At 39.2% G+C, this 26,381-nt stretch overlaps 1 protein-coding gene across 3 annotated transcripts in view; it reads right to left on the bottom strand.

Annotated features, from left to right (window-relative positions):
• Positions 1 to 26,381, bottom strand: part of DMXL1 (Dmx like 1) — a 209,517-nt gene that overhangs the window by 109,213 nt on the left and 73,923 nt on the right. For all 3 annotated transcript variants that reach the window (XM_060235556.1, XM_060235559.1, XM_060235558.1), the window contains exons 11-20: positions 25,350 to 25,603; positions 24,506 to 25,175; positions 24,244 to 24,365; positions 23,168 to 23,257; positions 22,471 to 22,573; positions 20,977 to 21,093; positions 15,435 to 15,659; positions 13,422 to 15,089; positions 9,510 to 9,620; positions 7,976 to 8,145 (exon numbers count right to left, since the gene is read on the bottom strand). In XM_060235556.1, the coding sequence (XP_060091539.1) occupies positions 7,976 to 8,145; positions 9,510 to 9,620; positions 13,422 to 15,089; positions 15,435 to 15,659; positions 20,977 to 21,093; positions 22,471 to 22,573; positions 23,168 to 23,257; positions 24,244 to 24,365; positions 24,506 to 25,175; positions 25,350 to 25,603 (3,530 nt within the window). The remainder of the gene's footprint in view (positions 1 to 7,975; positions 8,146 to 9,509; positions 9,621 to 13,421; positions 15,090 to 15,434; positions 15,660 to 20,976; positions 21,094 to 22,470; positions 22,574 to 23,167; positions 23,258 to 24,243; positions 24,366 to 24,505; positions 25,176 to 25,349; positions 25,604 to 26,381) is intronic.

Here is a 26,381-nt window from a genome sequence, read left to right on the forward strand (position 1 = left end):
TCATAACATTTTTCATTCTCCTCCTATTTATTTATTTTTATTTATTTAATAGGCTTATATTCCGCCCTAAATCTACAGATCACAGTTAAAACACTACATTAAAATTAAACAAGTAAAACAGTAAATAAAGTACACCACTGGCGAGAAGGGCACATCATACAAGGTAAATAGTTATAGGCCCATATTAAATGATGGTACTAGTAGTAAGAAAGCACTGCAGTAGGGCACAATGTTACCACAAGGTCCCCACGAGGGAGGCCAACTGATGGAATAATAGGATGCCCACTACCTCAGCCATAAGCCCAGCGGAACAGCTCCATCTTGCAGGCCCTACGAAATGCCAATAGTTCAGACAGGGCCCGAATCTTCTCAGGGAGCTGATTCCACCAGGCAGGGGCCAGAGCTGAAAAGGCCTGACTTTGAACATCCACTTCACTTGTCGTCTTCTAACAACAAAGGCCTCATATCAGTGATATACGATATATTACTCCGCCTAGACAGCCTGAAACCCTTGGGCCACCAGCTGGTGTGGCACCAAGATTGCAAACTTTCTCTCTCTCTCTCTCTAGAACAATGGAATGATATTTACTTATCCTCTCTTTACTCCTCATTGGTGATCAACACTAGACTACAGACTTTCAAAATTATCAATCGATAGAACCTCATGCCCGTTCGACTTGCTTCATTCTCAAAATCAACCTCTCCTTTATGTTGGAAAAAGTGTGGCCGACAAGGCACTTTTGCTCATTGCTGGTGGGAATGTCCAGTAGTACTAAAATTTTGAACTGATATTCTTCAATGTTTCACCTCATTACTTTCTACCACATACCTCTCAACCCTGCTCTTATATTTTTGAACTTTTTGGACTCTTTCTGAAAAGCCTCTATTGTTTCCACTATAACCACCTGGCTCTCCAAAGTGTGGGAGCATTTTATCATGGGAAAAATTACCTCTAATCTCCAACATTCTAACTCCTTCAATTTCTCTGCTAAGTGGTTTCCTTTTGTTGAGTATGTCACTTCCCAAGAAATTCCTCCCTAGAACCCCTCACAAATGTCTCTGCTGCATTTCTAAATCTTCCTGTTCTTACTCTCATTACTTGTCTTTCTTCCATGACACAGGAGTGGATGATATTATGCTATTTTACACTGTCTTTACCCCCCCACTTTTTATACTTTCCTACTTCTCTCCTCTTTTTACTCTGTCTTTCCCTTTTTTCATGGTAAACATGTTATTACTGTCTTGCCCAGGGTCTCCTCTTGCCTTTTTAAAGAATTTTTAAGTATGAATAATATTATGATTTCTTGATTACAATTTCTATTGGTCTAATTCATTACCACAGCTTGACATATTTTGTATTACCTGCTTTTGTATCTTTTTGCTTGGTGACTTTTTCTTATTTCTGTATTTTTTTTTGAAATTTCTTAATAAAATTTTGAAATGTTAAGAAAAAAATGGATATTGCACCTAGAATTATTTATATTTTACTTACAATTCTTTTCTATATACACTTGCAGATACGGTAATAAAAGAAATTGTTTCAGAAATTTATGTTGGGTTCCTCACCATCTTGGGTTTGTTTAAAGAGGGGGTGGAAAAAAGATGGCAGTGGCAGCAGCAAGCTGAACGTAGCTCTCCAGATATCACAAGTTCTAATTGGTTTATATACTTTTTTCCTTCTGATAACAGGCTCTTAGTTCTGGGGTTGGCTGTCTTACTCTTTTATCTAGCCTTGGACTCAAAGTGATTAATTAAATGGCTTTTTTTTTGCCTCGGGAGTTTGAAGACTTAAATTTATGACTCCCCCAGAAGCAAAAGAGATAAGATTGTTTTACTGCTTTGCTGCTGATGTGGAGAATTGTTTTAAAACTCATCTTGACTGCCGGATAACGAATAGAAAAGGTGACAGAATTACCTCATTTGGAGAAAGGAGTTGTGCTCCACAGAACAAAGGACTGATTAATAAAGAGCCAAAAGGGGCTGTTAATTTTAACTCACCTTTGTTTCCTTTGGGCTTTTTCTGCGTGAACTTTGAAATCCGGAACAGGAATTGCCAGTGTGTCCAGCTATATATGACTATTTGTAAGATACATTTTATAATCTGCCACACCCATCTGATTTTCTCCCAGCCAAGGAGCTGTGATAAAGAACACCGTGTTAACGGTGTCACAGGTGATTTTGCTGCCATCTGCTGGGTGAACTATTGTACTGTGCACTGTGGATGTATGTTTCGAAGAACATCTAAGAACACTGAAGATTATCAAAGAACTCTAGCATAAAACGTCAGAGGTAGTTCTCTATGATGTATCATGAGTGCAAATAAACGCCAGAGAGAACGGTCAGAGTCTGGGTACACCAGGAATTCCAAGCACAGCAGAACTGATGACTTTTTAACAATGCCTGATGCTCCTACATTTACCATTCCTACTACTAACAGGTTTTTAGTCCTTGATGAATTACCTGATTGGCAAACCCCTTGTATTGATACCTCTTCTGACGTACCTGTAAAGGAATCGTTAAGTGGCACTGCTTCAACTGGTGTTTCTGCTAATATACAGGGCTGATATGCTTACTGATCTTTCTTGCTTGACTGCAAGGACTGTGTCCACTATTTTTGGACACCTACATACTATTCTCACCAAACTGGACTAACTCATTGAGGTAGTTGATAAATCTAGTAGTGATAAGCCTGCTTCAATGGATTCTATAGCATCACTGCATTGTACCTCAGATGAATGGCAGTTACAACCTTTAGTGGTACCAAATGTTAGTCAACTGCTGTTATTATCCCACAAGATTTGTCTTAATGTTTTGCTGAATAATAGGACTAGTTTTCTGAATTCTAAATTTGCTATGGTTCAGTTTTTAAAAGCTCAATTGGGGTTAAAGGATCTTTTATTGTCTTGAAATCTCTTTAAACTTTATATAGCTCACAAAGAACAAGAAGATTATTGCTATCATTTGATGGTCCAACTACTCCAACACTGATTATGAAAAAGAAAAACCTTGAATTCTTGTGGTATCTTTCCTTCCGGAGTTTTTCACAATACTCTATGTACCCCCCTTGTTAGGCCTGAGTCATTGGTGTATAAACGAGAGCTAATATCAAAGGATAAATCTTGAGACTTTAGATAGCTGTATGGAGCGTGATCTAATTAACTGAATTAAAACTCCTGACCAATTGGAGCCTAGAATAGGTGAGCTGCCATCTTTCAATGATATGGAGTCGAGCCTAATAAATTCTTATAGGGAGCTTCCATCAATGAAGAAAAAGTCTATTACTGACAGGCTTGAGCAGTTGAGGACTAGATTATTGGAGATAGATGATCAATCCCAGGATCCTGTTCCACTCTCCCCAACAGTTGTTTTGGCTAAAACAAAGGTGCCATGCCAGTCATGTCCAACAGTAGAATCTGCTAGTCCAAAAGCTACTTCTCCTACTAGTGACTTGTTATTTTTAAGTTCAGATTATGTCCCTCTTTGGCCTCAAATAAAGTCTGATTTACCCATGGGAGAACATTTTAATTGCTACTCGGACGAACATGAGATTGGTACAATGGGCCCTCTTCCTATTGGGCCTGTAGAATCCTCTAAATTAGTAATAGCCCACATGCATAAAAATGGATCAATCCAAATGGATTTTAATGATAAAATAGAGATGGTAAATTGACAACTAGAGGCCCAGAGCAAACGTTACTTAAACTGCATCTCATGGAATGTGTCAGGTTGGGCTAATAAATTTCAAGATCCTTCCTTTCTTCGATTTATGAGAGGTTATGATATAATCTTTGTTCAATAGTCCTGGTTAACAACAAAATTAATGTTAAATGGATTTCTTACCCACTCACTTAATGCCACTTCCTCTGTTGCTAAAGGATGTCCTAGTGGTGGGTTGGTATGCTTAATTTCTACCTCATTAAAGTGTGATGTTACACCTCTTCCTTCTCTGACTTCTTTAGCAATGGCATGTCTTTTGATATTTAAGGAGCAAGTTATTTTGATAGTGAATGTATACATTCCCCCTTACTCTTCATCTTTTGTCTATGAGAACTGTTGGTTAGATTTGGAAGATTATATTTGTGAATTTGAAGATAAATATCCTAAGGCACAATTAATTCTACTAGGTGATTTTAATGCCCATTCTGATGGTGGTTCTTTTAATGGTGAGAGGAATACGAAAGATCATATACTAAATAAACATGGAATTTCAACCAACTGATTGATAAGTTAGGCCTCATGATACTAATTGGGAACCCTGATGGTGATAAATATGGTGAATTTACTTATTTTAGCCGTAAGGGCACTAGTGTAATTGATTACTTAGTAATTTCTCCATCTTTCTGTAGTAAAATACTACATTTTGAAGTAGGGTCGCTCCCTGAGAGCGATCATTAGCCTCTTATATTTTATATTTTGGTATCGGACCCATTAAATGTATGTGAGGCAATGCCCTTCAAACTGAAATTACAACTAATATTCGATTAAGATGGACAGATACACTTCAAAATAAAGTTGAAGAGGCCCTGTATAGTGAATCATTCCTTGAAATCAAAGATAAACTTTTGTCAGCAAAGGACCCTGAGACTGCCTTGATCTTTTATGGAGAATTAACGGAATCATTTAAAACCTTTTTGGTCAAAAGTGGTAAATTATCTGGTAGGAAGCACCATACCAATAATAGTTGGTTTGATAGAGAATGTATAAACATGAGAAAGCAGCTCAGAAGTACCATTAGGGCATATAAAAGGAGTAAAGATCTTACCTAAATCTTTTTTTGATCTTCGAAATAAATATAAGCAATTAATTAAAGAGAAGCTTCGAAAGAACTTGCATTGGCCTTAGACCAGAGAGACATGTCGAAGTTTTGGCATGCCACTTTAGAAGGGAGGATGACATTTGAATCAGACTCTTGAATACCCAAAGAGCAATGGGAAGGTCACTTTTTAGAACTATTTAATGACAAAACCCGAGTAAGTAGTACATTTAACTGCCCAGGCATAACTTTATTAACTAGCTCAACTGAGTGGTCTCCTGTGACTGTGAGTGAAATAAAATCTCTCATTTCTGCAATGAAGAGTAATAAGACCTCAGGTGAAAATTTTATCCCACCAGATATGCTTAAGACCTTTCAAGATTGGTGGGCACTTTATTCACTAACATTGATAGGTCTGGTAGACTTCCTAAAGAATGGACTTCTTCCATCATTGTCCCAATTTATAAAAAAGGTGAACGTACTAATCCAGCTAACTATCAACCAAAAACTATCAACCAATAACGTGATAGGGAAACTCTATGCCAGACATCTTCTATCCAAGCTGGAAACGTGAGTAACTGAGAACAATTTAATTGCACCACAACAAATTGGATTTAGGCAGGGCCATTCTACTCTTGATCACTGCCTTCTATTACAACACCTATTACATCTCTAGGATTTGATGATGCCAAATCTCTTATTAAACAAAGATTGCTTGACCAGAGTGCACAGACTGATATGGGTTTACTTGACAAATTGAGAACCACCGTGATCTATAAACAATTATCTCTATCTCCCTTGACATCCTCTCCATTGTTTGCCAATTTAAACAATCCTAAATATAGAAAGGCCTTTACTAGGGCTAGTTTTGACATTCTACCACTCATGGCCATAGAAGGTTGTTACAAAGGGTTGCCATATGGGAAAAGAGTATGTTCTTGTGATCAAAAGTCCATTGAAGACCTACCTCATGCTATATTCTATTGCATAAAACATGAAGCTGAACGAAATAGGTTTTCATGTCCCATTATATCTCACCTTTCTAAAAAACAGACCAAGAGAAACTGGTCTTTCTATTGTCAGATAGGGAAAAATATATCAGTATCCAAGGGGCCAAATTTGTTGCTGCTGTTATAGGAAAAGTGGAGAAAAAGAAAAATGTGACATTTAACCTGCTTCTGGTTAATTTTTAAATTGTTTTTTTTTAAAGTTTGTACCGATTTAATTACAATTTCATCATTGATATATAAATTTTACTGATGTAATGATGTTTATACTTGTATTTTACGTTTTGGAATTATCCAATTTTTAATTGTTTTGCCAGTTTGATTATTGTATTATGCTCTTTTACTTTTAAGTTTACTTGCTATGGCTCTTATTGCTAATGCAATAAAGTGTATGTATGTATGTTTATAGTGGATGCAACTTCCATTCAACTAAGGAGAATTGCGTTTCCCAGTTCTTAGTTTATATCAGGCATACTTGTTACTTTGTAGCTTGGCTATTCATCTTGGGATCTTTTGGAGGCCTCTGGTCTGGGGTCTCTAAGTGGAATGTGTTAGGGTCTACTTATGCTAGAATAGAACCTATTCCTCTTGCAATTTTTGCAACTAAAGAACAATGCTGCATAATGGCCAGGGCTTTTGGGGGTAGGAGGACACAGTGGAATGGAGTTCTGGAACCTCTGTGTGGAAACAAAATTCTCAAAAATAAATAAATTGAAAATTCATGAGGAGCACTCACATGTGTTTCTCCTTTGTTCCCCTCTTGAGAGTTCTGGCACTTTTTTCCAATAAAAAAAGCCCTGGCCATGACAATATCAATTGATCAATTTTCACATGCTAAATTAATATTATGGGCTAATCCAGATATAGAAATTAGGGGGGAGGGATTCTTACGGAAGGCCTACACTTATAGAGAGTTTATATTGGCGCAATTGATCAGGTATGATGATGCGGTTTTGTTATTTTCTCAGCTGAGGTCTAGATATGATTGGTCACCTTCTGTTAAATACTTAAAGTTGCAACGTTGATATCTAAATATGGTCCTGTGACATTAATTATCTCAGAATTCCATTTGCTTCTGGAGACTCCAATTGAATCAAGGCAGAAAACAAAACCTACAATATTTGTTCACAAATATTTGATGCTGATTGATAAATATGACACTCAAGAGTCTCAGAAATGAATGGAATAAGAAGCTAGATCACCCTATTTTGCCTAAGCTACAGAGTTTATACCTGCTCTCTCCATGGATCTTGAGATTCATTCAGCAAAAATGTTTAGGATACACTGGACATCACAGTGACTTTTTACTAAAGGACTGAATAAAATGTCTAATTGCTGGCACTGTAACTCACAGAATAGGTTCTTTAACATATGCTTGAAGTGTGTCCAGTCATTTTCTGGGAAGAAAGTACTACTTATGTTAATTTTGTACTAGAATGTTCATTGATTTTTGAGGATGCTTATGTACTTTTAAATTATTTGCCTGTCTCCTGGAGACTAACCAATAGTGAACAAAAATGGACACTCTGTGTCCTTACCAGTGTTCCCTCTAAGCTGAGTTAGTGTGAGCTAGCTCAGTTTTTTAGCCTCTGGCTCATACATTTTTGTTCTAGCTCAGGTAAAATGGCCCCAGAGCAAACTAATTCATGCAGTAGCTCACAACAACATAAGCAGAAGATGTGTATCTGGCCTTGGTCCTTTAAATCCTAAAAAGTGGGGTTGCACAAGCAATAGAGGAAAACCTACCTATAGGTAACAATGATATGGTCATCTCAAAAAATGTGCCTATAATTCTCTTGCTAAAAAAAGTTGAAGTATTTCCAAATCAGCCTGGTTTTTTCAATATTTTCAAAGACACAAAAATCTCTACTTGAAATAAAGCTACTCATTTAATAGTAGTGGACGGAACACATACTTTAAAAAGATATTTCTATCAATGGAAATTGAGGACAAGGGATTTTATTTATGCCCTCTTTTCACTGAAAAATGCCACTTTGCCCCCCCCCCGCATTGTTCCCATGGGATACATCAGGCTGTACTGAAAGGAAGGACCCTCAAAAATCTGCTTCCACTCTCATTAAACAGAATCAAAGTCAAAGACCGAAATTAAAGTACTTTTGATTTAAATTAGCCATACCAAAGTGTTGTATTAGTAAAAACTATAAAAGCAGAATGATCACCTGATGTAACACTGTTTACTATAAACTTCATTTACCTTCTCGATGCACTGGCGCAAACTATGAGTATTTCGAAGCCACCATCCTACTCCCATTGCTCTGAGTTCTGACCATGTGGGATCACCCTTCTGCATTGCTGGCAGCATGCTTAACAGTTCTTCTTCCGCTACTGAATGAAATGCCCAGGCAAAATGACTAGACGATAAACCTGTATTATCCAAAAAGTGTATGTTTATAACCATATACTGAAAACCTTAAAATAAAACTTAAAAATTAGCACTTGTTGGTCTTAAAGCTGTTGTTTTTGTATTTCTCCCATGGGATCCAGGGAACGGGGTAAAGGAAACTCTGGCTCTTTCCTTCCCCAGGGAACCAGGAGGGGAAGGAGCCTCAGACAATAGAAGGAAAAGAGGTTTAACTCAAAATCTCTGCTGTGTGATAAAGAGAGCCTGACAAAGCAAGCTCTGCCTCCCCCCCCCCCTTCCTCCCCAATGGACATTTTACTCCATAGCTTCTGTGTGATTGAACAAGCTTTGCAAAGCAAGCTGTTATGCAGAAGGAAGCAAGAGAGAGGAAGAAGGAAGCAGATGACAGCGAGTCGCTCGGGGGCCCTATAGGAGTCCTTTGGGGGCCTGATTCAGCCCCCTCGCTGCATGTTTGAGACCCTTGCCTTAGACTCAAGGCTTTCTTGCAAACAAATACCCAAAGTGGGTCTGGGGATTACAGTAAGTGGTGAAATTGTCTCTCTGTCCTCTTAGACAAGTAGAATGTCTGCATCGTACAATTCAAGGCGTTATTTGTGACCAGAAACTCTTCAATTCCTGAATCTCATGCCAAAACAGATAAGAGAGGGAGGGAGAGGCTTGCAAACTTCCAGGGCTTTTTTTCAAAATGACAAACAGAGCTTGTTACTATATCTAAATATCATTATAATCTGTGCATGTAATTATCTCAAACTGACATTGTAAATTTAGAAGTTGTAAGCTGTATTATGTTGATATTTGATGAATTAAAGGTAAAGGTAGTCCCCTGTGCAAGCACCAGTCATTTCTGACTGGGGTGACATCACATCACAACATTTTTACAGCAGAGTTTTTACAAGGTGGTTTGCTAATGCCTTCCCCAGTTATCTACACTTTCCTTCCAGCAAGCTGGGTACTCATTTACCAACCTTGGAAAGATGGAAGGCTGAGTGAACCTTGAGCCAGCTACTTGAACTCAGCTTCCGTTGGAATCGAACTCAGGTCATGAGCAGAGAGTTCAGACTGCAGTACTGCAGCTTTACCACTCTGCACCATGGGGCTCCTATTTGATGAATTACTAGCCTTAAATAACCAAAATACAAAAGTAGCTGAATTTCATAGATACATGAATCATAAATCCGAAGTCAAAGTAATTAAAGCCCAAACAAGCTTCAAGATTTACCTAAGAAGGCAATCCAGCTTCCTAAAAACATAAAAGTGGCCCAAATTCACACATTTCTTTAACATTTTTTCATCTTACTTGTCGCCTATAAACAGCTGTCCCTACAATTTTTGGTGTATATACAAGTAGCAACGGGGAAAGTGATACCTTGATGAAGCAGTTGGGCTCTGTGAGCAGGTGGCAGAGAAGTTGTCAAAAAGGTGTGAAGACGGATAGCCAAAAGAAATTTTAAACCACATTCATCAAGTGTTTCTCCTCCTATGGAGAGAGTGATAGTCTGTACAATTTCTTTCCAAAGACAGTAATATGACTTTTCATTCAGCAATCTCATTTTACATCGATTTAAATGATATTCATACTGGTACAAAAGGCACAGAGTCTAATGCCTACAGATACAGTGAAAATGCTGTAGAATTCCATAAAGATACTTTCCAGAGAAGAAGAATTGCAGATTTATATCCCGCCGTTCTCCTGAATCAGAGACTCAGAGCGGTTTACAATCTCCTATATCTTCTCCCCCCACAACAGACTGTGAGGTGGGTGGGGCTGAGAGGGCTCTCACAGCAGCTGCCCTTTCAAGGACAACTCCTACAAGAGCTATGGTGACCCAAGGCCATTCCAGCAGGTGCAAGTGGAGTGGGGAATCAAACCCGGTTCTCCCAGATAAGAGTCCACAAACTTAACCACTACATCAAACTGGCTCTCAGTTTGTTAGTTTGTTAGTATTGACTGACTGCACCCAAAATAAACACTTTCTTGAAAAAAGAAGCAGAAGGCTATATTGTCACTACTGCAGTATAAGAAGGATTTCAAAACTGTGCAGCTAAAGCACAGCACTAGACAGCAAATAAGGATTCTTCCTCCCTCCCTTATTTACAACATTAATCAACAAAAGCTATCATTTTACATCCATAGAGTGAGGAAACTTCTTTACAAATAAAAACAAACATTAAAGTTAAGATGCCACAAGACTGGGAGGGTAGTAAACTGGCTAAGTTTATGGATGATACCAAAGTATTAAGGATGGAGAAAACCAACACAGACTGTGAAGAGCTCCAGGAGTATTCCTCTAAATTGGGTGTCCGGACAAATTCATGGCAAATGAAGTTCAATGTATGTAAGTTTAAGACTGTGCAAACTGTAACAAAAAAATCCTAATGTTAAATATATAGAATCATAGAGTTGGAAGGGACCTCCAGGGTCATCTAGTCCAACCCCCTGCACAATGCAAGAAACTCACAAATGCCTCCCCCTAAATTCACAGGATCTTTATCGCTGTCAGATGGCCATCTAGCCTCTGTTTAAAAACCTCCAAGGAAGAAGAGCCCATCTCCTGAGGAAGCCTGTTCCACTGAGGAATCGCTCTAACGGTCAGGAAGTTCTTTCCTAATGTTGAGTCAGAAACTCTTTTGATTTAATTTCAACCCAATGGTCCTACCTTCTGGGGCCACAGAAAACAATTCCACACCATCCTCTATATGACAGCCCTTCAGGTACTTGAAGATGGTGATCATATCACCTCTCAGCTGCCTCCTCTCCAGGCTAAACATCAGTGGTGAAAATGTCTTCTTCTAAACATCCCCAGCTCCTTCAACCTTCCTTCATAGGACTTGGTCTCCAGACTCCTCACCATCTTTGTCGCCCTCCTCTGGACCCGTTACAGCTTGTCTATATCCTTCTTAAAATGTGGTACCCAAAACTGAACACAATACTCCAGATGAGGTCTTACCAGAGCAAAGTAAAGTGATACCATCACATCACATGATCTCGACACTATACTTCTGCTGATACAGCCCAAAATCGCATTTGCCTTTTTAGCCACTGCATTACATTGTTGACATGTTCAGCATATGATCCACTAAGACCCCTAGATCCTTTTCGCACATACTACTGCTAAGACAAGTCTCTCCCATCCTATAATCATGCATTGGATTTTTCCAGATGTGATCTGGATTGGCTAAGATTGAGAAGGACAGAGATCTGGTGTTGTAATGAACAGTTTGATGAAAACAGTGAATATGCAACAGTGGTGAAAATGTAAACTCCATAGTGGGGATAGTTAGGAAAAGAACGGAAAATAAAATTGCCACTTTTGCAAGGTTTCTGTTTAGAAATATAGCAGGGCCTTATTTGGAATACTGTGAGCATTTCTGGTTGCCATTATCTCAAATTAAAATACTGCACAGCTGGAAAATAGTATAGAAGAAGAAAACCAAGATGACTAAGTGGTTGGAGTACCTTTCCAATGATGAAAGGCTGAAGAGTCTTGACTTTTCCGTGTAGAAACAATACAGCTAAGGGTAACATATCAGAGGTTTATGAACTTGTGCAAGAATAAAGTAAATGGATAAAGAGAACTCCCCCCCATAGTATCAGAAGATGAGGACATCCAATTAAGTTCCTGATCAATAGATTGAAGACAGACAAAAGGAAGTGCCACTTTACTCAATGAGTAATTAAATAGTGGAATTCACTGCCAGAGGACACAAAAATGATTACAAGCATAGAAGACTTTGAGTATTAGGCAGATTCATGGATATGTTGGCGGGCCCTCCCACACAACAGTTAGCCATTATGTGAACCATGCTGCTGGGCAAGAAGAACCGGTGTGTTTCAACAGGGCTGTTATGGTCTTATGACTTAGATTTTTAATGTATCAGAAAAACACAGCTACACACCTGGAATTATTCTTTAACAGTTGCCATACAATACACTAACAAAGAGTTTAATGGACAGATATGGAGCGTAGCTAGTTACTTTTTTATAATCAACTATAATTCCTGATACAGCAAACTGTCAACTGACAGACCAGTTAGAAGTATAAAAAAATCTTTAAAAGTGAGAGGAGTGTCTTTGAATCTCCTGGAGGGGCTGGGAGAGGCGGATACATTGTCTCTAACAAAAGTGCTAATATTTATATTCAAATTCACAACAGACTACAGAGTATTCAAGAAACCACACTCCAATATTGCTTTAAAAGACAGCATTCACAACAATAGATTAGGTGGGTAGCTGTGTTGGTCTGAAGCAAAACAAATTTTGTGTTCAGCAGCACCCTTATGACCAACAAAATTTAGTTCTGGGTATAAGCTTTCATGTGCAAGCAAACTTCTTCATATACATTGAAACAAGACCTCTTCAACATAGGTAGAAAGAGGGTGGGGGGTTAGTTGCAATAAAACAGCTATTTTGAGATTCCCCACTGAGTGCCCTGGGAGATTGAAATGTTCTCCTGCAGGTTTCTCAGTTTTGTGATTCTTGATGTCAGATTTGTGCCCATTTATCCTTTGGCGTAGAGTTTGACCTATTTGCCCTATGTAGAGAACTGAAGGTCATTGATGGCATTTAATGGCATATACCGTGTTTGAAGATGAACAAGTGAATGTGCCTGAGATGGTGTAGTTGATGTTGTTAGGTCCACTGATTGTGTCATTTGGGTGTATGTGATAGCAAAGTAGGCAACTGGGTTTATTGCAAGCTCTGCTACCATTGTTCTTGTTCAAATCAGCCCTCCAATCTTCAACAGTTCTTCATAATACAATATCTAATTTACTTGAAGTTGGTTGGTCCTATAGGTACCACTGGACTCAAACTTAATTACTTAAGCATCTTGACTCTAACCAGCCCTTTCTGGCAACTAACACCTCCCCTCTACCTATATGTAATGGTTGAGGAAGTCTTGTTTTAATGTATCTGAAGAAATGTGTAGGCACACAAAAGCTTATACCCAGAATAAAACTTCCTTGGTCCTAAAGGTGCCACTGGACTCAAATAGCATTCGAAGTTATTCTAAGCCTGTCTTATTAAAAATATTTGAAAATCAAGCTCTAGAACACCAAATTGCATAGATCCCTTCACCCAAAGTCTTCCATAATTAGTAGTTTGTTTTGTAACTAGAGTGGAACTAGCTTACCAACTTTACAGCTTTTGACAAATATGTAGCAAAATTAAAGGTATTTACAAAAATATACATAAAATACAAATCTGAAGGGCCAGTTTGTAGAAACTACAAGTTTTTAAAAAATGTGTAGGTATGACAAACACTGAATTTCAGCTTACCTTGGTTTTTGTCTCTGCTTTCTCCTATATCAGTACTGGTAGTGGCAATTGTATCAGCCAAGGCCATTAATGACATCTGCTCTATCCTGGTCATGCCTGGTAAACTAGAATGAAGTAAGTGACGAGAAAGGACTTGAGCATGCTCTGGTCCAAAGTAAGTTGGACTATACTGAGAAAGATCAATAACACTTGGCTTTTTGTCTTCTTCGTCCATGTCACACAAAGTAAGGTCATCTGTATGAAGACTAGAATTCTGAAAAAGATCTTCATAGTTTTCATTTGGCACATTTTGCTTGTTAATGTTCCTTTGGTTGTTCAACTTATCTGTACAAGCATATGAACATTCCTCATCTGCAGCAAGCAATGCATATAAAGGAAGTGGTGGAACAGAGTCTATTTCTGTATAGTCTGAAACTTCACTAAGGCGTTGGCTGAATGTCTTTGGGTCCCGTGTAGTGCTCCCACTAGCACAAATTGAGAGAGAGTGGTGCCGCCTTTCATGGCTGGGTTCAGATTCATTTACTACAATAACTTCTCCAGCAATGCATTTAACAAGATGAGACAGAATGGCCTTTGCTCTACGTACTTTTCCTAGATCCATGAGTTCCAGAAGCTGAAGAGGGTGGTACTGAGGTAAAGTAGGACATAATGCATGAGCTGCTTCAAACAATCCAGAATCTGCCATCTCTAATGACAAATCAAATGCAGTTCTCTTTCCACTAAGTTTCTGAGCAAGACTTGTCATTGATCTGGTTAAAGTTCGCTTTGGTGGATGGAGACCAGATGATTGGTTTTGTTTTATTAAACTTGTTATGGATGGTGTACTCCCGCTGTAGGAGTCTATGGAAACAGGCTCTTGCTTTGAAAGAGGCTGCCACTGAGAATAAACATGCATTTCACAATCCATTCCAACTACAAGGATGCCATCACGAACCCAAGACAAAGAAACGGGTAAAGGGGGAGAGCCTTCTACAGATGACACTAAATCCACACATCTCAGCAATACAAATCTGGAAGGGCCTGAAGTCTTAGCATTCTCCCACAGTGGCAGGACAAATACTTCTTTACCAGTTTGTTCCTGCAATTTCCCAGCCAGGTGACCAAACATATAAAGCTTTGGCCCAATACCTACCGTTAGGATATGTGAGCCATCTTCTCTAGACATCCAGTCTAAGTGAACTAAATGCTTTGTGCGAGGTATTCCATTCTCTTTTCCATCTGCCACTGAACTACTATCAATACCCAAAGAATCCAATGTCGGGTTTAATTCATCCAAATGAAGAGTTTGTTCCAAGATCCAACAAGATCCTCCAGTAGATTCACATTCAAAAATGCTAACATTCACAGAAGAATCTTGAGAAGAACCATCATCTGGAAGCATTTTTCGTTTGTATGCCACAGCTAATCGATTTGTATGTGCACAACTAATTTCAAGAGGTTTACCTGGCACGTTAAGGGAACTGCTACTGAGAAATCCATCTTCAATTAGCAATGGCCATTCTTCCCATACATATGTACCGATGCTTGGATTACTCCCTGGTTCAGAAACAATACCTGATTCCAATGTCACTCTGCACCTCCAAAATCTAACCTTATCATCCGAGCATAAAGTTGCAAGAAGATAAGGAGCTTGACAGACTGGATATATGGAGGAAGAACTCAAGTGACCTAAAATTAAAAAGAAAATTCTTAGGAAACCAATGTATGTATGTGTGTGTGTTTTAAAAAAGATTTATAAATCTAAATTTTCAGGGTTTAAGAAAAGCGGTACAAATTCCCTTAAAAAGACCTTGTGCCTTACATTATGAAGATTGCTACAATAGTTGCTATGATTTTTAAGATTCATTTTAATATTATTCTTAGATCTAAACTTACTTTACTAAACTATTAGATTTTCAAACCAGTATTAAGGCATGATGAAAATATAGAAAACAATCCAACACAAAGGAAGAGTTAGAGATACAAATAAATCAATGCCCATTCATCCTCACATCCCTTTCATAATTTACAAACCTGCAGATGGCTTTATACTTATTATCTCTACTGCTGGTGGCAAATTCAGTTCTTGACTATAAACCAGTTCTGAAAAAAGAGCAAGTTGGCTGGTACTCTGAAGTTTTTCTCGGCAAGTTTCATAATTTTGTGTGAAAGAACACTGGAGCTTCTCTTGATCTGGAGAGCAACAGAGGTCTTCTTGGTGTGATATTGTTTCAGATGTCTCTGAGCTTACATGTTCATCTAAAAAAAACCCCAGAAGACAGTACTACAGACTTTGATATACAAAACAATGACAATACTGCAAATACAACTTTTAGCTCAGTTCTAAGCATATATATGCTACCTGTTTCTTTGCCAAAACAGATTAAGATGTTTGTGAGATGGCAACAAGAAGTGGTAGGCACAGGCATGGACTGGCTCACAAACTAAAGTTTGTGATGAATTTTGGCTGGTTCATGGTTCACAAACTGAAGTTCACAGCACGTCAATGGTATAAGATTCCATGAACTTTCAAATGGTTTGTGGCAGTTAGTGAACTGATGCATTTTCAGACAGACAGTCTCCATCCAATCAAAATGTTTATTAAACTTCAAAGCAATCGGGGGTGAATTTTCCAGCCTTGGAAACCCTGGTATATTTTATAAACCACTGAAACTGTGCTGACATTTCCCCCAAAAGCACTTTCCTAGAGGCAGGGCTTTGAGCTGGAACACTGTTCTGGCTGGGTTGGCCAAGGCTCTGGCTCAAAAATAACCCTGCTTTTTGCCAAAGCTGACTGAGTGGGAAAGTGTGGCATGAACTCAACAGCCAGCCCTGTTTTGGAAAAATGACGCTTATCTATGGCCAATGGCATGAAAGGACCCCTCCCTGGTTTCTCCATCAGGCTGAAGTTGCCTCCCTCCTCCTGCCCCTTTCCCCAAAGCGCCTCCTTGGAGAGTGCTCCTCCCCCTCTCTTCTGGATCCTGGGGATCGGGGGCAAAACTTTAATGCGTCTGAGGGTGCACGGGGGTGGAGTGGGCTGAGCTGGGCTCTCCCCTTGGCTGCCTTCCCAAGTGCCAGAGGTGAGACGAAGGGCTGAGTGCAGCACGGTGCATCTCCCTGCTCAGCCCTCTCTGGAGTGGAGCATGCCTCCCGGCCATCCTGAGCATGCTTGCAGGGCATACAGGGATGGAGTGAGCTCTTGGCTACTGCCCTGGAAGCAAAGTGAAGGGCTGAGCATGGTAGCATCTCCAAGCAATCTTCTCTGGAGCGGAGCACACCTCCTTGCATCCTACCCGTCCTGTCCAACTTCCCTCCAGCAGCTGCTTGTTGCTACCCTCCTCTGAACTTAAGCAGGCCTTGGCAGAAGCAGCAGCAGCACCAAGCTCCAGCTGGGCACCAAGGAGGAGGCTGTGTGGCCAGAGGAAGAGATGCACATGCCCAAGAAGTTCTTGTAGAGCAGGTAATTTTATTTTCCCTCAGAGAGTCTAAGCAGGAAGATGTTCAGGTTGGGGGGTGGGAGTAGGGCTCTACTAGGCTCCTTGGCACATTTACTCTCAAGTAATCCCCACTGCTTTTAGAGAGGCTTGCACAGCAAGCATTAGAGGAAAGAGGGCTGGGATGCACTCTGTAGGGTGGATGGTTAGCAGGTTGATTGACATTTTGTGCCATGCTGTGCATGGGGTACATGCATCCGGAATATCTGCTCTGGATGAGCTTGCAGGTAGAGAGCCTTCTCTTCTCCATATTATTGATTGTGGTACTGTGCCAAAGACCATGCAGCCTGGTGACTGCTCTGAGGAGATTCTGTGTCCTGTTGGGAGAAACTCTGGCTAGGCACTCTTGAAAGGGTCAGGTGGGTGGCTGTCTCGGTCTGAAGGAATAGAGCAAAGTCTGAGTCCAGCAGCACCTTTAAGATCAGCTACATTTAATTCTGGGGATAAACTTTTGTGTGCACACACTGTGGCAACTTGCAACTATCGTGCACAGAAAAGCTTATACCTAGATTAAACATTGTTGGTCTTAATGGTGCCCCTGTTCTCAAACTCTACTAAGAAAAGGTTGCAGCATTTTCCAGGGAAGTTAGTGTAGCTTAGTGGTTGAGAGCTGGGAGCCCAGAGGCCCTAATATATTATAGTTTTTGTTTTATTTTTTTGTTACAGTATTCTGTACAGCAATGAAGTTAACTTAGAATAATAATATTCTTAATTTTAGTGTGAATTTAACGAAGAGCTTCTTTTGAGTGGTGTCAGAAAGCCATTTTAAAAGACACTGTGATGTCAGGGGGTGTGGTCTAATATGCTAATAAGTTCCCATAGCTTTTTCTACAGATAAGCTCTGCCTAGAGGCATCTTCTTTGGGGGCGCCATAACTTGGACCCTGCTGTCCAATCTGTACATAACTTGGAGGGCATGCAGAAGACCAGGAAGATGTCTCCTGCAAGTTTGATATCTCTAGTTTGCACAGGGTCTACTCTATACATTCATAAACCTCCTGAACCTGCGCCTGTCATTTCCCCAGAATGTACTTTCCTGGGGGCACTTACTTTGGGGTAAATCCAGTCACCACCAAATCTGGAAAGCAGGTAGAGGAGAGTCAGTCAGAGATCCTCTGTGAGTCTGGTGTCTCTAGCGAACCATGGGGGAGGGGGGAGCTGTTCTACCACATCACAAACCTCACAAGCCAAAGCAGTTTGTTTGGTGCCTAGAAGTTCATGATGGCTCATGGCTCACAACCAGGCATGCCACAAACCAAAACAAACCACATTTTCCTGGTTCGTGCCCATCCCTAATCAAGTGTGCTCCAACTGTAGAAATTAGTTGGCACCTTAAGACTCATGATCAAAAAGTAGCAACCATGCCAATCTTTCATGCCAGACTTTCACTTAAACTTTCAAAAAGGATAGGTATCTATTCTTGTTAGAATATCTGTAACTATTTAGGCAGAGCACTGATAAATATAGTACATTTGACTTGGCTCAACACATCAAAGCCATATCTAGCAACAGAGTCAAGTGATAGCGGCTGCTGATAGTGAATTCCATTTAGAGATGGACCACTGTAGAACAACATCTTGCAAAATGCAATAACTTTGGGATTAAAATAACCTGCCATAGTTTACAAAAATAAAAACATCGTGTCAAGAGTTAAAAATGTTAGTGTTGTTAAATAGGCATTTAAGGTGGTCTATTCAAATATGGTATCTTCAAATATGGATCCAGCCAAGGCAACAACACACAGTACGATTCTTGAGCACAGTGCTCAAATAAGTGGTAGCCAGACAACTCCAGGCTTTCTTGGATACACAGATTATCTGGATCCATTCCAATTTAGTTTGCACCCCAGTTTTCAGACTGAAACTCTCTTGGTGACCCTGACTGTCAGCAGTCAGCAGTGGTCTTGAAGCTGCTGGTTGGAATCCAAAAGCAGGTTTCAATTCTCTTGCAAGTGAGTTACAAGGCCAGGAGGGTGGAGGAATAGAACAGCTAGCAGAGGAAGCTATGAACCCACCTCCTCTCCTTGTGGTTTATACTCTCAGAGTGCATGGTGTTTGGGGAGAAACACACCCAATCAGCCACTGAGTGCAAGGTGAGCATTCCATCATTTGCAGGTCTGCTGACCAAGCCAAGTGGCAATAGTGAAGGAAGCAATACCGCAGGCTAGGGCTCAGCTTGGACCCAAGAATCAGCTAGTCCAGGTGGTGACAAGCACAGAGTGTGCACATTGCTTCCTCTAATGCTAGTGAGTAGGAATGAGTTTACCTCTACACTTGTCACCACCTGGATTTGCACTGCTGATCCCTGAGTTCAAGCTGAGCCCTGATTTAGAAAGAGGTTTTAGAATGAGGTTATCAATATACAGATTTCATCCAACTATATTACTTCTTTTTAATTGAGTCCAATGAGGCAGCTGGTAACCTGAATTCTCTTGTAGAATCAATAATGTGATGGATGAATAAACTGAACCTCAGTTCAGATAAGAATGAGATAGTGAATAAGGTCAACAAGTGTTTTTGGTGTCAGCCTGTACTGGATAGAATGAAATTGTAAAAAATCTTCATGACAACCAGCTCCCTTCCAGGCACAATTCAAAAAAGAAGTTATTATTGGTTATAAAGCTCTACATCAGGAGTGTCGAACTCATTTGTTATGAGGGATGGATCTGACATAAATGAGACCTTGTCAGGCCGGGCCATGTGTGTTCAACATTAGGTAGCGAGATATAAACTTTATAAAGGACACAGACAAACGCAAAGATTTTTTTTTTAAACTTAAAACAAAACATGCTTAAAACATTAGCGCTCATTGGTCTTAAGGGTGCTTTTTTTGTATTTCTTCCATGGAAGCCAAGGAACTGGGCCAAGAAATCTCTGGATCTTTCCTTCCTTCTCCAGGGAACCAGAAAGAGGAGGAGCCTCAGCCAATAGAAGGAAGAGAGACTTGGTTCAGTAGCTCTGCTGTGTGACTGAGAGAGCCTGGCAAAGCAAGATCTGCCTCCCTCCCTTCCTCCCCTAGGGAGGATCCTCAGCCAATGGAGAAAATAGAGGTTTTTCTCTGTAGCTCCTGTGTGATTGGGCAAGCCTTGCAAAGCAAGCTGTTATGCAGAAGGAAGCAAGAGAGAGGGAGAAGGAAACAGATTGACAGTCAGTTGCTCGGAGGCCTGATAGAGCCCCTGGGCTGCATGTTTGACAGCCCTGTTCTACATGGTGTAGATTTTTTTTTTTTGCCTGTCAGTTAAGACTTTTCACTAAGATCCTGATCTGTGAGCCCACTATAAGAGATAAGGTGGATGAGCAACAAACCTAAAGCCTTCTCTGATATGGCAGCAAAACTTTGGAACTTTTCACATAAAAGGTTTCTAGCTCCCAAACTAATATTTTGTTATGCACCTTGTTAGTTTTATACTTTTTAGTGTTCAGGATCCTTGCCACATGTTTCTTTTAAATCTAGATATTGCAGGGTTTTTTCTTTACGCTGAGAACATATTGCTGTCTGTGATCAATAAAGTTCCACCCCTCCTCAATATTTACAATCTGCTGATTATTCTACCTATTCATATTTTTTCTTTTATTCTGTTCTAATTCCATTCCACTTTGTTTATAAGTATGCTGATTTAATTATTATTTTGTTTGTAGATATGCTGTTATTATTTTGTAAGCCATTTCTGAAATTTAATAATAAGGTGGAATATAAATGTTTTAAATAAAAAGGTTTTATAGGAAAGCTAGTTTCTCAGAAAGCTAGAATTTCCTCACTGATTTCAATCAGACTTAAAAGTACTTAACCTGGGCTGGATCATGCTCACTGTGTTTGTACTCAACAAACCTCATACATTAATTCCTGCCCTGATATTTTCCAGGTCAAGAGAAGATTTTGAGACAAGGACAATGAAGTAGAACCCCATACCTCATGCAAACATCAGGAAGAATGCACAATAAGAAACAGATTACAGAACTACAGTACTGCCAGTAATAAGTGCTTAAAATATTGTATCCACCATTATCAAATTAGAAAATAAACGTAAAAAGGCTAACTTATTTTATGACAAGACAATTTATATCACAAATATTAAGAACATACCCACTGAGGCTGGTACAGACTTCAAATGTAGTTTCCACATGTGTAACGTTGAGTGGTTTTGCGTGTATTCTATTACAACTAAATAGAATTTTTCAGAAAACCCATTTTTCTGATATCCTGTAAAAATGTGAACATTTCCTTTTTAGTACAACAGATACACCTGTTAACTACAGACTACAACTATTTTCCCTTTTGTAATGTATATTAGGTAAACTGAAACATGCAGAGTCCAAAAGCCTATGCACACTTGCTTGAGAATAAATATAACTGAACTCAATACAACTTCCTTCCAAGTAAATATGCATTGGATTGAGTAGTGTAATCATACTCTAGTGAGCTCCTTTATGTGAGAACAAATGCAACCAAGATGAATTACTCTAGCTTCTTTGCACAGGAATTCTTTATACATACAAGGGAATCTCAATGTTAGTCCAAGCACAGGTTACTGCTACTTAATGTAGAATAAAAAGTCTACTATGTGCCTGCATTTACTTAAGGCTATTCTGGATTGAAACCTATACTGATTGGATTCAAATCTATGCTAACTGTCCAGACTCTGCCCCAGAAAATCTGACCAGGGCACTGGAAGCTGTGTCTGAGTGGTTGCAGTAGAGTTGGCTGAAATTTAATCCATCAAAGATAGAGGATCTATATCTGAGACAAGGGGGGGGGGAGGAATCTGATGGGAATCAGGCTCCCCACCTTGGATGACACCTTACTACCTACCTCTAGAAGTATGAACACGGTACAATTGGGAATCCAAAACTTTGTTGCTTTTCTTATGCCTGATAGCAGCTGCATCTAATTTCTAACCACTTACCAAATCTCTCAGTTGCCAATTCTCCTCTCACCCACCCACTTAATTTGTTGTTATTTTTGCTTCCTCCTACCTGTCAGCCTAACTGCCTGGATTCCCCTCCACCCACCCAACCCAAATGTTTTCTTGTCCTTGTGTGCCTCCCCGAGTTTGCAATTTCCCCTCTCCCATTGCCCACATACCTAGTTACCTCTGCCAGTGTTTGCCTCCCCAGCTGATTGCCTACCTTCCCCGCTTCTTCATATTGATGTATGAGATTTTTTTTAAAATGGCATCTGTATACATGCAGCCATTGTAGTTTACTTATCAGTGGGTTTTAACTTTCTAAAGACCTTTTGTAACATACCTAGGATTTGAGGGGAAAGCCTCAACAATGTATACACCATCTCAGCCTCTCTTATGGATTTTTGATCTACATGGGAGGGCAACCACCACTATTACATTTATCATAGGTTGACACAAAAGAGCAACAGTAGTTTCAATTACATTAACAATACCAATACAACACTACAAATATTACATTTGTCTCTTATAGGACTGGAATTCATTTCTTTAGAATATGATTATTACTGTCATGCCAAAATCATGATCTTAAATGAAATGCTACAACAAAAATGTCTGATACACATTCATAATTATTTCACTTTACTGCAAGTTTACTGAAGCATGGTCTTTACCACAGTCTGGTAACATGGAGTTTTTTTCTGACAATTTAGTTTGTTGGTGATTCAAAATGAAATCTTCTTGAAAAACATGAAGTAACTGCATTCTTCCACCATGCTAAATTAAAGTAAACAATGTTTGTATAAATATAGATGTATGACTAAAATGTACATACAAAACATCTATAAATACATTGAAGAAGAGATGAGATTGGATTTATACTCTACCCCCTTCACTATCTGAAGGAGTCTCAGAGAAGCTTACTATCTCCTTCCCCTCCTCACAACAGACACCCTATGAGGTAGGTGGGGCTGAGAGAGCACTCCCAGAAATTGCTCTTTGAGCAGAACAGCTCTGAGAGAATTATGACTGACCCAAGGCCATCCCAACAGTTATATGTGGAGGGGTGGAGAATCAAACCTGGTTTCCCCAGTTTTGAATCTGTGCACTTAACCACTACACCAAGCCAAACATAGGAGTGATTACATCAACAAAGATCTCGATTTTTGACAGAATATTTATTTATGTACCAAGTTGATATCCCACCTTTCTGCCTTTGAATATATAATCCATTCAAATGTCATTCAAATAGAATTTCAGCAATATGCAACACTCCTGACAGAATTTAATTACTATCTCTGTAAATAACCTTTTTTTTTCTTAGTTCAAAACAATAACAAAACATTTTTACTGACTTCTTAAAGTCCTTACCAGCTCTGTAATAGAATCCAGTTCAACAATGCATCCTGGTCTGGCTGTGGACTGTTGACTTATGATATTAAATACTTCACCAACATATTTCTGCAAAGTCAGCATTAAAGGTTATGTTGTTTCTACTTTTGTAGTTAAGTATTACATTTTGGCACCATGAAGTATTATCTTACATACTATTATTTGAATCCTAAGGTAATATAACAAACTGGGAAATATGGAAAGGTGCTGTAACTTTATCTGTTTAAATCCTTCCCAATCCAAGAGATTTTTAAAATTTATGAATTCCACATGAGTATAAAAATGCCAGCTTATTTTAATTGAGCTTTTTAATATAAGTGATACTTAGGAAACAAAATTTCTGACTGCTCACAACAGCAAAACTGAACCTGAAAAAGAGAAGCCACATCTCTGGAGAGATGGGTCTCTGGAAAGGCTGCATGTTTGTGTGTGTGTGTAGGCAGTATACATATAACTTAATGGCGAAATCTGTACACGCACACATAACTCAACAGTGAAGGGCTGTTACGTGAAAAAAGGAATCCTCATAAAAAGTGACTTAAGAGAAAACATCTCCAAGATGCTAGGGCAGACAGGCATCTCACACTTGTCACTTCTTCTACAAACTGTTGCAAAGATATTTGACTGGAAGTTGCTTTAGAAAGCTCACCCTAAAAAGATAAGTGAGTAATAATTATATAGTACATCTTTCCCCAAAGTCTACCATGTTGTTCAAAAACATTCAGATGAATGCAAACTCATGTTGCTCATGCAAGAGTGAGGGATGATATTTTAGCCCATTTCTTCCTCACTGCAGCACTTGATGCTACATGACACTTCACTGGGGGGCTGCTGGGGGAAGGAGAGCTGGGGAAGAGTTTGTTAGGAGAGATTATTTTTTCATGCAAGTGAAGGTCCAACCATGTGTCACTTAGCTCTATTACCTATCCTTAAGAGAACAAAGGCCCGTTTGTAAAATCCAATTTAAAATCTCATTCACCCCAGTCACTAATTGAATTTAGTTGTCAACATCACTATACTTATCTAATAAAGAATCTAAATTAACCTTTACTTACAGAAATTCCAGGATTTGACAGTTCAGACAGAAGCTTCTTTGCATCTATGATAGCTTGATACAGTCTCAAATACTGTCCATCACTTGCAACAAAACAAGCACTGGGTGAATTGCAATATGCACCTAAAAACAATTATGAAAATATATACTTTAAATACAACTCAATAAAAGATACTCAGTGAACTAAACCACTGCTTTTATTCAAATATTGTTTCCTGTCTATGCAGCTACTTTCAGCCCTATCTATCAGGGAAAACACTCACCAAGACAGTAACTGGGTATAAGGGTAGGCAGCCATGACACATTTGAAAAAGCAGATACATGAAGGGAGTTGATTCGTGCAAGTTCAGAAACTCCACCAGAAAAAGACAGTGGCCCAACAGGATCAACTCTCCAAAGGATAAGTTCACTGTAGACAGTAGTGAAATCCTGTGACAACACGCCCACAGAGCTTTCATTCTGAGATCTTGAAGGCGAGTCATCACATGCCTCTGGCGTGCTATCAACAACTGATGTCCTTACTGCATTATGATGAGAGGTTGTAAGTAGCAGTGGCAGTAGTGAATGACAAGCCAGGTCATTAAGGTGGAAACGATGACCACAGTATCTTGATTTGTGGGAAATACTGAGTACAGTTGAAAAAGCAGACTCCTCCGCAAAACTGACTAGCCATTGATTCAGAGATCCATCGGCATGTTTAGAAATCATCATAACATTTGGGGTGAAGATGCTTAACTTTAAGCTGTTCGATGATTTGCTGTGTCCTGAAGAAATTAACATGGAACAGGAATGGCCAAAGCTAGATAGTTTTTGTTTGCCTTGTTGAATAGCTAAATCAACATTCCTGGTACAAGCATACATCACTATACTTCTGCAAAGTGAATTTGCATCTCCAGTGGGAAACGCTACAGGGATCCTTGAAACAAATGACACCTAAAATATTTTACAAGGGAAAGAGAACCATTAGAATGAAGTTAATATTTCCACTGAACAATCAGCTATTTTATAATTTTGTTTAGAAAAAGTTAATACTTTCTTTAAAAATATATTTTAATGCATTTAATATTTTATTCAGAAAAATATTTTATTCAGAAAAAAACATAGTACCTGGACTTGACGAAACATGCCTGGCTGGTATTCATCTAGCCAACCTACATGCCATACCAGCAGTGACCCATCCATAGGATGAATGCTAAATAACATGTCTGCATTTTTATTCCATTCAGACAGCTGGATTTCAGTTTCATGATCAATAACAGCAGAAGGCAAGGGAACATAGTTTGAATTTGAAACAGGTTTTTCAGTACCCAATTCTAATTGTTCTTGATTTCCTTTGTAATCATCTCTATTTTCATCAATTTCTGTGAGAAGAAAAAATGTTATTTTAAAAATTTGAGATTTTAAAATCATGAAGTAATAAGCAGCATTTTTGGAGCACTTTGGAGCACTTTCCAGTACATTTCCTATACTTCATAGCCTGTGAAAGGCATATTTAATATTCTCTGTTGACACGTAAACTGTGAGGGAGACAAACATTCACAAAAAAGCAGTAGAAGCATGCAAGAAAGGTGAATCTATTATGGCATATGTCTGCAACCTGTCTGAGGATTCTCTTTCACATTTTTTGCAGAACACTGATGTATCTAGTGCAAGGTGTGAAGTGACTTGTTGGTGACTTGGAGCAAATTATTAAGCAAATACGGGAAAGACAAAACTTCTCAGATACCATTGCATTATACCTTTGCTTCCAGGGGGGAAAAAACCCTGCTCATACAATAACACACTGGACATTTTAAGAGTTTATTTCAGTCTGGTGGATAGAAAAGTAATTATGTGAACGTTACATCTCCCATGTGCTCTTTATGGAGGGCTATGTAACTGGTTGAATTTTTTTCTTTTTTTGCAGAATTTATGTTATTTATAGTCTACCTCCCACACTGAGACTCAAGGTGACTGCACAATGTAAATCATTTCAATCAGTAGAATGGTACACCTCATAAGCAATGTAATAGGACTAGGAAAACAAGATTACACTTACCTGTAACTGTTACATAAGAACATAAGAGAAGCCATGTTGGAACAAGCCAATGGCCCATCCAGTCCAACTCTGTGTCACACAGTGGCAGCCCCCCCCCCCCA

Source organism: Heteronotia binoei, chromosome 4 (genome assembly GCF_032191835.1).
Source record: "Heteronotia binoei isolate CCM8104 ecotype False Entrance Well chromosome 4, APGP_CSIRO_Hbin_v1, whole genome shotgun sequence".
NCBI lineage: Eukaryota > Metazoa > Chordata > Lepidosauria > Squamata > Gekkonidae > Heteronotia > Heteronotia binoei.